Source organism: Podarcis raffonei, chromosome 1 (assembly GCF_027172205.1).
Source record: "Podarcis raffonei isolate rPodRaf1 chromosome 1, rPodRaf1.pri, whole genome shotgun sequence".
Taxonomy (NCBI): Eukaryota; Metazoa; Chordata; class Lepidosauria; order Squamata; family Lacertidae; genus Podarcis; species Podarcis raffonei.
In genome coordinates, this window is record NC_070602.1 from 65,320,643 (window position 1) to 65,336,681 (window position 16,039).

General features: G+C 40.9%; 1 protein-coding gene across 4 annotated transcripts in view; it reads left to right on the forward strand.

The window, feature by feature from the left end:
* The window catches only part of KIAA1549L (KIAA1549 like), a 146,177-nt gene that overhangs the window by 65,599 nt on the left and 64,539 nt on the right, over positions 1 to 16,039 (forward strand). For 2 of the 4 annotated variants that reach the window (XM_053390505.1, XM_053390515.1), the window contains exons 2-4: positions 3,770 to 7,555; positions 9,998 to 10,110; positions 15,167 to 15,386. In XM_053390505.1, the coding sequence (XP_053246480.1) occupies positions 3,770 to 7,555; positions 9,998 to 10,110; positions 15,167 to 15,386 (4,119 nt within the window). The remainder of the gene's footprint in view (positions 1 to 3,769; positions 7,556 to 9,997; positions 10,111 to 15,166; positions 15,387 to 16,039) is intronic. The other 2 variants (XM_053390525.1, XM_053390531.1) reach the window with 2 other exon arrangements.

Below are 16,039 nucleotides of genomic sequence, written 5' to 3' on the forward strand. Positions count from 1 at the left end.
CTTTTGAGCTGCATTTTTTGATTAACCTTGGCTGACTTTATTTACAGAGCCATAGGCTTGAAAAGTTACGTGAAATCTTTCCTTATGGTGCCATAGGCTTGAAAGGTCATGTGAAAACAAATTGCTCCTGCTGGGTGTGTTCTGCCCAGATCAGTTGTTTCTACTCAATCACAAAAATTCCCAGAAGCTGCATCTGCAGTCATTTGCAATTTATTTATTAATATGAGGCCAGTTCTTAAATACCAAGAAAACAGTATATGATACAATCTAAGATATTAATAACTATTGAAGTCTCTGGACAATTTTTAATTTTATGTTCTGTAGGTTTTGTTCTTTGGTTTCTTTGCAATGAAAATGTGAAAATTGTTTTCTGTTGTAGACTGTTAACTATGTTAATTGTCATTTTTAGGGGCTGCTAACTTGACAGAATGTGTGCATATGAAAGGAGCTGTGGCTTCATTTGGTCTTTTAAACATGTCTCTAATTATAATGCAGCATGACTTTTATGTATCCAAGTTGTGTGTAATCCTCATTTTTGGACCCGCAGCAGCCTACACAATCTTTATTCTTGGAAACAGGATTTGCTACGAGTCCTGGACATTTCACCCTCATTAGCTTGTTGCTCAAAGCTCACCAAGTTGTGTTATTGTTGATTTGCATGTGAATACTGTCAAGGAGCTAGTGTATCCATGTTGCTGCTAGCACATTTCAAATCAAACATTTTGTCCCACATATTTGTTCAGCTTTCCATCTTCTTTCCTGGTACTGCACAATCATAGCCTGTTCTTTTCACTCTACTTCTGAGCTACGCCTGTTTTCTAGATCTGTTTCCTCAACTGATCCTTTTAGCATTGCTCCAGCTTCTGTGCATGCGTGACAAAGCCTTTCCTCCTTCCCAGGAGGGGAGGGGTTGTGAGCGGGAGACGATTCCCGCATCATGCAGGGGGTGCTCCGCCCCCTGCTTCAACTCCAGGGCTGGCGCCACGCCCCTCCCCAGTTGGGCACCCAATAGGGAAGCTCGGTGGGGGCGTGGCTTGCTGCTCAAACACAGCCGCGCCAGCCATCCCCACCATTGCACACACATTTTCTTCGAGACACCCACCCTCCACTCCCTTTAGATTAGCTGTTCCTGAGACTTTGCTATGGACCTCTGGTTGGTCGCCCTGTTTAACCAGGGGGCCTGGTAGGAGTTTTTTCCAATTGGCTAAATTGGCCTGGCCTCTTGGTTTTTTTCGCCTACCTTGTAGAACCGTCACAACTTTCGTGGTATTTGGCGGTTAGGCATTGGAATGTGTTGTTGGTGTTTCGGGGGGCAAGGTGTGGCCATCGCCTTCCCCGACAATTTTGGGTGTTTCGCTAAAGGAATCCGGCGGTCGTGGATCCTGTCCGATGCCCATGTGGTGTGGGGCCATGGCACGACCCTCGGTGACATCAGGAAGAGAACCTATAGTTGGATTAGCATCAACAGGCTTCCACTACTGGTGGTTAACCCCTCCTCAGACTCACCCCTCTATGAGTGGGTGGAGTCTAATGTTCCGTGGTCCAATGCCTAAGCCAATACCTTCTCACATGCTGTAATCAATAAAGTTGTGGCCTTTACCTTACCCATTAACCTTACATTCTGTGTCCACGTATCTTTATTCCCCAAGCGGGGATCGGGTCCTCGAATCACAACGTGGAGCTTTGATAACTGGCTGCTCAGTGCAGTGCTGGATACCTGATAGGTGACTTCAGAAGAGTGGAACTTGAAGCAAAGGCTGAACTCAGAAAGCAGAGATTGCGAAAATGCTTTTATCTTCAAATTTATTAACATAATTTGTTCAGTTTCTAGGCTGCCTTTCTCCAATAACGACTCAGGGCAGGTAGTAAATCCAATAAAAGAGAAGCTCAATAAACTTTATGTTTTCACTCATGGAAGCATACAAAACTGGTTAACTTAACAGAGATGGTGGTGTAGCTCCTGCACTTGCTCCCTCTCTCCCTCTTCCTCCTTACCTCATCCCTTCCATTCCCTTAGCAGCTTGCAGTAACAAAATTCCTGTGCTTATTTTAGCAAGATGCCCACTGCACCATGCTGCAATACATGTGCCATAGTTAAACTATGTGCTGTGTGAAGAAGTATACTTGCTTTTGTCTGTCCTGCACCTTCCAACATTCATCTTCATTGAAAAGTCTTTCTCTTCTGCCTACTTCTGTGTGAATATGTTTTGAACCCTTAATGGAAAAGTGTGTGTGAATGTATTGTGAGATGCTTGACAGAACCTGATAGCCAGTTCTTACATATTTCAAGTGCAATAAATTTGTTGTTACTCTACAAACTGTATTTGTGTCTGTGTGTATGTTCCTATGTATGCATGTACATGTGTGCGTGTATGTAGTTCTTTTGTTCATTTTAATCTTTGCTTTGCTTTCCCCCCATTTTATCCCTGGTTTCTTTCCTTGCCTGCCTGCATGTAATTGTGCACATAATTAAGGCTGGCAAGATAAACACCTACAGCTGCTCCATGGAGGAACCCAGCCAAGACTGACACTATTCCTGTCCTGCATCGTTTGCCAAGGCACTGAGGCTTGGTTGTCAGCATCTATTCCCTCTGTGTATCTACTGCTAACCCCAAGCTTCTTACTTAATATGTTGACACACTATGGCTGATAGCAACATTGGGAGTTTTGTCAAGCGCAGCATGGTTGAGCCTTTGTAATTTTTATGAAGAATAGTGGTAATTGCAGCTGCAGGTATAGAGCCACCTTGGCTTACATCTTTTCAGAATGGTCAGTCAACATGTGGAACTTCATGTCCTCAGGCGCAATTTACCCTTGTTTTTGTTTGTTTTTTACCTTCGTCTGTATGCCAGAGAAATTGATGGTATCTTGTCAAAAGTTTCCTAATTCATTACAATATATTTGTTATTAATAATAACATGAAACAATACAAACAACAAATAGTGGATATTGTTCATCAGATACAAATACAGTCATGATGTATATAAGGCAGAAAATAATAGCAGCATGCTAAGTTAAATAACCAAGCCAAAAAGATCTATGAGTTATTGGGGGTGGGAGGTGTCCTAGGTTCCTCTGGGTGACAGTTAATAAAAGAAATAAACATAAACCAATCAGCATTGAAAGTATCTTTTTTTTGTTTCTGGACACATCACTCTACCGTGTGCAAAAGTAAGTTTATCTGTCAAAACCAAGTTCCATGCCGTCTCATACTACTTTTGAATAGTACATCCACCCACATTTCCCCAATGTAACCGCACCTCCATGTGTGCTGCCAAAAGGAGATAGTTTATCAGATTCTTAGAAAGCTAATCCCTCTTCCCTTTCAATATCTCTGTGAAGGAGATCAGTAAGGATTGCAAAAAACGTTACATATTTATTTTCTTGACAGGAAGCTTTTCCTTCCCTAGGATGGAAGAAGTTGTTTTTCATTCTACCTTCCCGAAGAAGATACACCATGGGGACCCCAGTTTCCAACTATGTGCTCTACTATAGCTACTATATAAATCTATATTTCTATCTGTCTGCACTATTTATACTATTTACTATAGGTACTGTATGATATACCTGAATGAAATACTGTTGAGAAGACACTGAACTGTATTTTGATCCAGTCTTTCCTGGCCACAAGTTCCCTAAACAAGCTTTCCATTTCCATTTGAGTAGGGTGGAGGGAATTGGGTCCTTGTTTCTAAGAAAATCTGTTGTGTTGTATTATTTGAAGATGAGATATTTGTAAGATATTCAATCCAAATGTATTATTTTGCAGGTACTGAGCAACAGCAGATAAATGTTGCCCCCTCTTCAGAGACTTTTACCAACTGGAGAGCTATATTATCACCAACATGGCCTTCTAGAGAACTTGAGTCTTCCTCAGTGGGTGACATTTCAATGAGGCAAGCCTTGGAGAATGCCAATCTGCTTCAGATAATAAAAAGTACTTTAGCAGAGACACGGACGAGAACTATGGACCAAACTAGGTTTTTGCCAAGCCTATATCAAGGCAGTGGCAACAGCGCATCCCAAGAACCTTCTGAGGTATCAGCTGAATCACCAGTGAAGTCTCAAGATGCTGACGAAATGACTATTGTATCAGGTTTGCCTCAAATCAGTGTGTTACCCGCATTGTCCACATCATCACCAGTGACACATTCAACTACTACTGTGTCATCCCAGATAATTCCATATGCAGCATCCTCCATTTCAAAAGAAATCACATCGGGATCAGAAATAGTTTCAACCTCTCCATTACCACCCCCTTTACCATTGGTAAAGGAATCACCTCATATCATAATTGTTTCCAATTTGACTGTGCCACCCACCCAAGTGCCTTTGTCCACAGATACAGAAAATTCATTCAGCATAAACACAATTAATAATTATTTAAATAAAACTTCAGGTAATCCACAGAGTACGATAGTGCCTGGAAATTCCAGCGCAACAGAATATGCAGTATCCAAAAAGGATGGCAAAGGGTTTTCTGTTGCCACCTCATTTAGTAATGACATTGGATTGATTAGTGGTCATTCCACAATACCAGCAGGGACACAATCACACCCAGAAGATAGGAAACTGCACTCTCCTGCTTTGCATGCAATAATATCCAATAAGACTTCTCTCCTATTATCCAGTCACAGAGTGCCATTGAATTCTAGCAGAAATATTTTTTTCTCTGGATTCACTCACAAAGCATCTTTTGTAGCAGAGCTCCCGAGTAAGCCACCAGATGCCATGACACATCATAAGGAGAGTAGCATCTATGCAACTGCATCATCTACAGTTCATAAGAACAAGACAGTTCCTTGGATTTCTGCATCAGCCCCCCATACCTTAAGTACTTCACCTGCACAATTTAAAATGATGACTGATTTGCTGTCTGCATCACTTTCAAGTTCTTCCAAAGAGAGAGATTTATTAGCAGTATCTGAAAATCCAAGACCTTTTCGTTTGTCTCTCCCAGTAGTGCCAACTGGAGCTGTTTCAGAGGCAATAAGCAAAAATAATGCAATCGCTCCAGCACCCACACCTACTAGTATACCAGCTTTTTATCCAGCAGATAAAGTCGTTTCCTTAATAGAGGGGACTGATCAAACTTCTGATGCAGCTGGACATCAGACTGTTTCAGCACCAAATGATAAAGTTCCTTCCAATATTCATTTAACAAATCCTTATGCCACAGAATCAAAAACAGAGATTTCTAATACAGCTTATGAAACGAGTGAAAACACACCTCCCATAGCCTATGAAGCCTTGGTAAGATCATTACAACGTCGGTCATTCACCAAAGATGCTAGTGACACAGTGTTCACAAATGTTGATGTGAATAGATTATTTCCTTATCAGTCACCAGGAACGCAAACCGCAAATGTTTCTTTAGAAACTCCTGCCAACGAGCAAATTCTCAAGAGAATTTTGCCACTTGAAAGAACCAGCTCCGATAAATTTTCAGTATCTTTGCCAACTTCTGTTGGAGGCCTTTTAAAATTTCGTTCCACAGCCATGTTTATATCTCCTCCTGATAATTTTAGAAGTTCTCGATTAGCAGATTCTAATGTGGGAAGGCCAATTCTTAGCTTAATAGAAGAGGAGGAGAGAAATGTGAAGGTATCCACCACTACGATGCCCCATGCAGAATATTTATCTCATCTACCTTTAAATGAATCTGATGCTAAAATGCATGAAACCTTACATACAGTTGATACTTCCTTCAGGACTGCTATTTCACCTTTGGACACATACATGTTTCCCTCTTCTACTCCAGCGACAGAACGTTTGGAAAGCCCAGTGCCTGCTTCCCTAGAAGTTTTGAACACTGCTTCGAAAGGCATCTTAGATACTTCAAATGCAGGAAAGATTTTTAAAACCACACCATTAGTTCCTGTGTGGGACCTTGGAAGCTGGCTGTCATCTACTGGCATAAGTATGTCTTCAGGAAAGACAACAACTCAAGTGTCCCGGGTTGCAGAGGACTATGTGAGCCCTACATCTTTAAGAACAATATATACAGTGGTTCCAGGCCTACAGCAGCAAACAAATTATGTAAATAAACAGATGCCTTCTAGCACAGCCACATCACCCATTAGTACATCTGTAACAGTTCTCCCAAATTCTTCAGTTTCAAGTGGAAGAAATTCTAAGAGCTTCACAGAATTTAACACATACCCGTTGACTGTAGAAACATCTTCTGGCCAGTATGCATCCTTTCCAAATAACCAAAGTGCTCTCTCACAGGGAACAGAAGTCCCATCATCGCACTCTAAAAAGGACACTCATACACATGGAAATATTTTGGAATATTTTACTGTCAGGAATATAAATGTCACTTCGAGCTTTGGGAAAAATTCCTATCCTGTGTATGAGGACTTCACAGCTGCTAATATGAGGACGTCTACTAGCACGGATGCATTTTCCTCTATTTTGACAACATATGATCACTTATGGCCTTTTGTTTCTTATGCCAAGTCCCAGACTATGTTGAAGCCTCAAACAACTAATTCTGGAAACCTTTTTGCATCAACAGATGCCTTCTATGCAACATCATCTCCCCTATCACTGGCTTCTCAATTCATTGCTAAATTAACTGTTCCAGTAAATAAGGAAATGAGTGCTGTTAGCAGTAAAAAAACATCTCACAGCATGGTACATGAATTGCTAAGCTCAACACCAGTATTGAATGTTGAAGAATATATGACTTCAGGAAAACCAACACAGTTCACAAATGGCCCTGTTTCAGGAGCAAATAATCACTTGAATAAACAGCTAACAAGTACAGGAGGGTGGGACACAAAAGGTACAAGTGATATAGATACAGTTAAAATGCATAATGAAGCCACAAAGATCACTCCATTGCAAACACATACCACTAACACAGCCATCATAACCTCTGTTCATGCATCACAAACACGACTAACTACTCCTTTGTTGCCAAAAACCAACTTTACCCATTCTGTCATTACAGTGTTACCGTCTGTGTCTCCTGGTGTAATACCATCTGTAGCAACTTCAGAAGCAACACCAGTTACAGGAAAATCAGCTCCAACATCACCAATGCTGACTTCATCCTTGTTCTCACTGAGCACTGAAAATTCGCCATCTGTGATGGCATTAAGCACGTTGATATCAACACTAGCAAAAAATAATACTGCCACAAAAATGGCACCAACTTTAAGCCCAGTAGTGACACGTGCAGCCTTTCCAGTTGTATCAACAGATGAGTCTACAACACCTGTGCACTCCACTAGCTCATTTCCAGTCACAAAAACGAGTACAGTTTCAGCCCCCACAACACATGCACCAAGACAAACTGAAACAGCAACACATGACACCAAGAAATCCACAAGTTCAGACACCAGTAAAACATCAACTGCATACCCACTGACAATTACAGCAGCTTTGACATCTATTACAGCATCAGCGAAAACAGCTAGACTTCTCCCTACACCTGCCGAAAATACTTCTGCTGCTACTACAACAGTGTCAACTTCAGCTTTTGCTAATGTGACAACAGTTCTTCCTTTGGAATGCCAGCTCTCCAGAAACCTTCTCATTAAGACAGGTATGAATATGTAGAGGGTTAGTTATCATGAGGCATTGCATTTTATAATGAAGATATAATATGAATGTCAAGTAGCATTATTATTATTTAAATAGTTTAATAAATGACACTGGATAAATTGCAACTAATTTGATGGATAGATTATTTGTTAGTTTTTGCAAATCTGAATGATTGTTGATAGTGGAGTGCACGTGCTGCTACTGTAAGTTCATACAGCCCAGTTCAAACTGTGGCCATGTCCTATTTCCTCCATCACTGCCAGGTGGTTGTACCAGTGAGGCCAAAGAATCCAGTGCACCAGAGATCAGTATGTTCCACCTAGGAAGGGAGCTGTCCAGCAAAGGTGTCACAGAGATCACAATTTTCTGGCTTGGTAATGGCTACCCTTCAACCAAGCAGCTTTATTGCTGACTCTGCTGCCCATCCCTGATCTGAACTGTGTGAGACGCCTGGCTTCCTCCTCACAAGGAGGAGTAGAAGGCCTTGTGCTGTCAAATTGGCTCTTCAGATCATTGGGGCTTCTAGGAATTATTTTGGAAGGTCTGGTACTGATCACGGCTCATCGGTTCTCCTGAAGATGTGGATTCCTCAAGCAGGGCATCTTCATGAGTGATGGCCTTGGGAGGCTGTATGGGGGTGGGGGTGGTATGTCAAATTCTGCTGAAGCCCCATGAACACTGTAGGTGATATGGCTAGCAACAGGTTTCTTCATTTCCGCCAGAGTTTCCTCCAGTTCTGGGCTCATCTTGATAGGAGACAGTGTGTCAGGACATGCCACTGTGAAATGCTCTCATATAACTTGCATGTAAATATGTTTAGGATTGTTGCCATGACCTGTTTCCTATATAGTATTGCAGGGGTCTGTATAACACCTTCCTAAAAACGCAGTCATTGCAGTTTTATTTCTTCCCAGCAATAACTGGTAACTGCATTTTCCTGTACTTGATGGACCCACAAGCAGATTTGTCACATCAACTCATAGAATTAATATTACCAATTTACAACACGTGTTCTAGTGTTCTAGACATTAACTGCAGCCTTTGAAATTGCTCTAGATGGAAATATCATGGATGCAGTGGACTTCATTATTGACAATTCCCTAACAGTTTCCATGCTGAAATTGTAGTACAGATACCTGTGTGTGAGACAGGTCACCTACATTTTGCATTTGTAATCTTGGGTGTAGGAGGAAGGAAAGGATAGAGCTAGATCAGGCACCCCCAAACTCCAGATGTTTTGGGACTACAATTCCCATCATCCCTGACCACTGGTCCTATTAGCTAGGGATGATGGGAGTTGTATTCCCAAAATATCTGGAGGGCCGAGTTTGGGGATGCCTGAGCTAGACTGATGGAGTTGATGATCTCTGGGTGGGATTAAACTGAGAAGTCGTGTCAGCCCTGCTGAAGAACTGCTTATGAAATGGAGCTTCCCTTGTTGTTTCCCAGTGCCCCTGAACTGGCTGAATAGCATGGGGAGGGGTGTGTGTGATCGTTCTGTCTGGAAAGCCAAAATATCTGTCCTGATGGAACTATCACCTTAGCGTAATGTTGAATTCTTCCCTCTGTCGTGTTACGTTAGAAGAAATGTACACATCTCTTGCTAGCCATATCTCTTGCTTTTATAGTCACAAAAATAATAGAAATGTTTGTGACTACTAAATGATGGCGAAGTTGATACAAAATGTAGTGGCTTGTTTCATTAGGGCAACAAAGCAGGGGATTTGTATTGAAGCATTTGTGTAGACTATTCAGTGTGTAATTGAGTTAAGTTGCTTTACATCAGGAATAGCTAATGTAGTGCCTCACAGATGTTGCTGGACTCCAGCTCTCATAGTCTTTGACTATTTGCCATGCTGGCTGGGGCTGATGGCTGATCTGGAGGGTACCACATTGGATGCTTCTGTTTTAAAGCATGTTGGCACATGCCCTCAAAAACCCATGCTTTTCTGTCTGTCCACCCTCTCTGTTACCAACACAGTTCCAACGTATGGATTTATTTTTAGGTACATTGTACAGGGAATCTAATAATGCATACTGAAATTGTTTTTCTTTTCAAATCAACAGGGATGTTGATTTGCTTATTACGATCCGCTTTGCAAATTCTTCCAGACTAGTATCTCTGAGTCATATGTGTTAATATGCATCTGTAATGCTAAAATGCTTCCTTAATGTATCTGCAGATAATCCTTTACTGAAAAAAATTGGTATGGTTATGACTCAGTGTGCCTGTGTGGGTTTTAAATAAGTAGCAACTTAACCGTCTTCAGTTCCCAACAATAGCATTTCCTCGGCTTGAAGGTTTTGGTGCTAAGCATAAGTTCACTTTCAGACTGCAGCTGCTTCGTAGAGCCCATGTGAGCAGTCATTAGGCTTTTGAAAAGGATTATTAAGCAAATGAACAGAGGGTGCTTTTTAACTAATGTATAACTTTGCATTCTAGTTTTGTTTCTGAACACAAGAAGACTGCTGCTGAGCGACTCCTTAAAGCAGAATGTCACAAAAGGTCTTACCCAGGCATTGCGACGAGCTTTCAACCAAAATGTCAATGCTCAAGTAAGCAAATTTAGTCATTTTTTTAAATAATCAAATTAAGAGCAAAGGCCAAGGAGAGAATGGGAAATGTTTCCACTCACTGTTATAATTATTTTTCTGTTGCATTTCAGATTGTATTGTATTTCTAACACCTGTGCATACAGATCCATACAAATAACCCATTAGCACTTTTTTCTTTAGAAAGTGGGGGCAATTGATGGAACTGTATTATGGGTAGAATTTTGTCTGAGTGGTGTCTTTCTTTCTTGTTGCCAGATACTGTGAGGCTATCTGTTGGGAGAGAGGAAAATAAATTTAAATACTGAGCACTAAATTCTATAGCTAGTCATATAATTCTTGCCATTTTGGCTATAGTATACTGATAACCCAAAGTCATTTTGGATGTTGTTTTTTAAAAAGAAACTAGGGTATTTTTTAAATGTCTGTCTGTCTGTCTGTCTGTGTAAACCCATTTCTCTTCTCCATCCCCATCAGTAGAAATTGGGCTTTTGACAATTTGAAAATCATACATGTGGGACCATTTCTCAAGTGTGACTGAAATAAATTTAATTTCTGCTATCATTATAGTTTTATAGCTTAAGCATTTAAAGGTTTTATAATCTTATAATGCTTTGGGATGGAAAAGAAATTCTTTCTAGCTTAGCAGCATGACCCTATGTGAGTTTGCGCAGAATAAGTTCATTGGGACTTACTCACGAGTAAATGTGCATAGGAATACAACTTAGCTGTTGCATTTTCAACACCTGAGAACTGAAATTGATATACGTAAATGTAAACATTCTATGCTGTCATTTAAACTGAATGTTTGAAAGGATGCTTTCTGTCCCCCATCCCTTCCCTTCTGGAGAGTATCTATTTGTGTAGGATTAGAATTGTGTGTATTTGACTTGGATTTTTGGAATGCTGGTGGAATGTCTTTCTGTACCACAGCCTTAAGCTGTATGTGAAAGTATGAGCGCATATAATATTTCTATATGCCATTTACAGTCAGGTTTATGTCACTTGAAAGATAATATTTCTATACTGCTGCCATGAACAAGGAAGAAAAATGACTTTAATATCAATTTTCTTGCCCTGGTTAGGTTTATATTTCTCATTTTTCTTCAGTATACCAGTTACCTGTAGAATTTATTTACTTGAATTTAAGGCTGTCCAGGGCATGAGCTTTTACTTGTTCTGATTGAAAAATGTTGCCATTTTGCAATGATGACAGCCTGTTTTATTGGAAAGTACAGCTCTTTTGAGTGGAATATATAAGAGTGATTCAAATGGGATGTGACTTCTAATTTATTTTAGGTATGATTGTCAGCTATCTTGTGGGAGTTGTCCAATGGCAGCAGGCCTCAAGACATCAGAAATGAGGGAACTGGGAATAGTTTTGTTCTGAACTCAGCTTTTCCACAGCTTATCAAATAGTCTAGGAAGTTCAGTAAATGGCTGCCACTCCTGTTAGTCTATCCTCTAGCATGTATGATATATTAATTTCTTTGAAGCTCAATATTTATTCTAAGAGGAAACAATTTTGGCTTTAAAAAATAGGGCGGGGAGGGAGATTTGAGGCACCTTGATCACTGTTTATCTTAATTACATGAAACTAAGAGTTGTCAGGACGTGGGTGGTGCTGTGGTCTAAACTACTGAGCCTAGGACTTGCCAATCAGAAGGTCGGCGGTTCGAATCCCCGCGACAGGGTGAGCTCTCATTGCTTAGTCCCAGCTCCTGCCTACCTAGCAGTTCGAAAGCACATCAAAGGGCAAGTAGATAAATAGGTACCGCTCTGGCGGGAAGTTAAACGGCATTTCCGTGCGCTGCTCTGGTTTTGCCAGAAGTGGCTTAGTCATGTTGGCCACATGACCCGGAAAAACTGTCTGCGGACAAACGTTGGCTCCCTCGGCCAGTAAAGCAAGATGAGTGCCGCAACCCCAGAGTTGTTCACGACTGGACTTAACTGTCAGGGGTCCCTTTACCTTTACCTTTAAGAGTTGTCAGAGGACAAGCACTGATGAAAATAGATCCCTAGTGACTGTAACAGTAACACAATGAAAATACAATTCTTAAGATGTTTAACAACATTAAGTGTACAATTCCAAGGAAATTATATATATTCATTTGTTTTATTTGTAACTCTGTGGTTTACGACACACAATTACTGCAGTATCCAATGAAATACAGAAATAACGTTTCTAAAACCATACTTAACAGCAGGCATGTCCAAAGTCTGTTTTGGGGGCCTAATCCAGCCTGCAGGTCAGTTTAATCTGGTCCTTGTGGCAGTTTATTTCGTAGGGTAAAATCCCAAAAAACCTCAACAACTTCAATCCTAAAAAAAGGTCAAAAAAAGTTTGGACACCACTGCTTAACAGCATTAACTTTTTAACTTGACAAAACTGTGATATCCATGTCTTGCCCACATTTTTTACTGTATCGCAAAATCCTGAATGAATGAAAACACCTTAAAACGGTTTCAGAAGGCCAGCACTGAGGGGGACAGTTTAATTTCTAAAGGGAGGAGTTCAAAAGTTGGGTCATCATCTTGGAGAAGGTCCTTTTCTGTGCTGCTGCAGAATTTAACTTACCCATAGGAGAAACCAGAAACAGAGCATCTCTCACTGATCTCCAGACTTGGGTTGGCACATACATGTTTATAGTATACACATAGAAGAAGATAACGGAGCAGAGGCAAAATGATAATTTCAGGTTTGTTGTTCTTATCTGACAGATAATAAGGCAGGTTGTTGTGGAAAGAAGGAAAGGGTCTTTTATTCGTTGTATACATTTCTCTGTTGGATATCCAAGAGACTTTAGTTGCCAGAGGAAGGGACAACATTTGAGTGGCTTTATTCAGGATATATTAATGTTCTGGAGCTCAGGTGGTGCAAATATGCTCAAAATATTTCAACTTCTACCACAGAACAAATTGTAAAGGAAAAACCTATACGTAGGGGCTAAAGCTTATTTAATTCTGCACTGTTGTCTGTTTGGGTGAGGTGGGATTGGGAGAAAGCAGTTCTGTAATTTTCCAAATTAATGAGTGAAAAAGTGGGTGAAATTCCTGGTTCTGATGAGAACTGTGGCTGCTGTTCAATCTCACAAAAGATCAAGGAGTCCATCAAGGGCCATGTGTGCTGGTAAGGATGCAGTAGGAGCACGACTGGTGTTGGCTTTACAACTGTTTTGGCACCAGGTGAAAACCTGCCTATTTGTTGAGACGTTTGAAAGTTGGCCATTTTAAAGCTTGTTATTTTAGTCTGCTCCTCTAGTGTGTCTCGTTTTATTTGTTGTGTGCTGTATTTCTCTGTGTGAAAATGGGGCAATGTGGTTGTGGTTCTGTTTGTTTCTCATACATTCCCCCCCCTCCTGGAATGGAAACTCCTGGGTCCGGTCTCTTGCTTAACTAGGGTATGGTCAAACAATAGAACTGAGTAGCTAGCTTTTAACGTATATGGAAATAGCAAGTTTCATTCCACCAGGGTGCAGAAGCTGATACAAATTTCATTAATATATTACCTAACAAAGAATACTGAAACAACTTACAAAGCCAGGCCAAAGCCAACATCATCCATGTAACTTGGAGTTCTTTCAGAAAATCTTGTTGATGTTTTCAGATTGTTTATGAGAGAGGTGACCACAAGGCTTGGGACGTTCCTGTGTATAAGCCAGCATCAAGGCTAGTTACAACAGATGGGAACAGATATAGAGGTCACAGGTACAAGTGCAGTGGGCACTTTTGATTTTGCACTTGTTCTTTAGCTATAAATTAAACTTTTTTTCTTTAGTTACTCATCATTTTACATACAGGAATGTTTGTTTGAATTGCATGTGTGTAAATGATTACTATTTAAAAAGTGGGTTAGAATAAATGGTAGATTAGATCAAAGGTTGAGGAACAGTCAACATTATTTGATTTCTATACAATTACTTTGTTGTTGTTGTTGTTGTTGTTGTTGTTGTTGTCGTTGTTATTGAGTCGGACATGACTAAACGACTAAACAAAAACAACCAAATGATTACTATTTAAAAAGTGAGCTAGAATAAATGGTGGATTAGATCAAAGGTTGAGGAATAGTCAACATTATTTGATTTCAATACCACTTAATATATTAAAAATATATCTAAGCAGTATACAGAAAACTGAAGCAACAACAGACAACTGAAACAAAATACTACAAAAATGGGGATGCGGGTGGCGCTGTGGTCTAAACCACTGAGCCTTTTAGGCTTGCCAATCAGAAGGTTGACGGTTTGAATCCATGCAACAGTGGTGAGCTCCCGTTGCTCTGTACCAGCTTCTGCCAACCTAGCAGTTCAAAAGCATACCAGTGCAAGTAGATAAATAGGTACTGCTGTGGTGGGGAGGTAAATGGTGTTTCTGTGTGCTCTGGCTTCTGTCACGGTGTTCTGTTGCGCCAGAAGCGGTTTAGTCATGCTGGCCACATGACTCGGAAATCTGTCTGTGGACAAATGCCTGCTCCTGAAGTGAGATGAGCGCCGTACCCCTTAGTCGCCTTTGACTGGACTTAACCATCCAGGAATCCTTTATCATTATCAGTTCATTTTCCTCCTGACACACCCTCCCTCTCAGCTTCTGGATTCTCACCCAGGGTCCAAACAAACTCAGACCACCCACAAAAGTATCACTCCGAAAAAAGCTCCTGGTCTCTCACTCTAGATATGCTTTTTATGGGCAAGCCCAAGGTAGATGGCACTTCCTCAGGCTGTCCACAGTTGTGTCCCATTCAGCTGCATTCTCCATACCTAGTTCCAGGTACAGCAGGTTTGTTGACTTTCCCAGGGGGTCCAGTGGATGGGAAAAGGACCTCCTTCTACTCACCCCCCGTCCTTTCCTCCTCCTCCAGCCATCTATGTATGCTTAGTTACTCTTGTGGAGCAGGATTTGCAGGGCTAAGTGTAGGTTGATATTTCACTAGTCATTTATGCAGCTCTCTCTGAGTTTCTCAATTCTCAACTCTAAATAGCCCAGCTTAAATTGATTAGCCTTGAGAAAGAAAGGTATGTGACATTCAGATGCATGCTATTTTTCTGTGTGCTTTTTTCAGGTCGAAGTTCTGGAACAGTCAAACAATGTGACAGTTGGTTACTATGTAACTCACGAGAGTCTGGTTTTTATACCTGCTGTGGTTATCGAGATGTTAATAGCATATGGTGTGAGTAATGCCACCTTGGATATTAAGCAACATGTGCCAAATCTTCATTCTGTTGCTGTCTTAGCCTTGCCATGGGACCCACTGCCAGCTTACCACTTTCAGCTGAAAACAGGCAAGTCATAAACACACAGCTTTGTATAAATCCCTACTGTAAGTGTCCTGGCATCAGCAAAAATATTGTTTGGATTCAACGGGGATGAAATAATCCAAGATGTCACTTGATGAAATAAATCTTAGTTGATTAATTGTAAGAGGTTTAATAAAATTTGCTGAAATTTATGCATGAAATAAGAGGTCTCAAGCGATAGCACACTTTGCCTCTGTATGCATCAAAGCAGGCATCATTTTAGTTGAAGCATTCCTTATTGTGTGAGAGCGAAGAGGGAACAACTCTCTTAAAATGGTGTTTGCCACCTACGGTGTTACTTAGTATATGCATTAATAATGTACTTCTGCTGTCAGATTTCAGTATTTTTCCAGCTGATCATGAGTTTTCAGCCACACACTTATCAATGTGAGCCTTCCCTTCACACTTTATGGCAGGGGTGGGCAACCTGCAGTCCACAGCTTAAGTCCATCAGTGGTCTCCATTTGACCCATGAGGCTGTTGCTCCCAAACCATGCCTACCCACATCACACCGTACATTATATATCATGTCAGTTATAGGGCAGGTGGAGACACGGTTGCCAGGCCACAAGCAGGAACCTTAAAAAGCAAGCCCAATCAGGCACTGGGGAAGGAGGCTTGCTCTTGCTGTCAGTCAC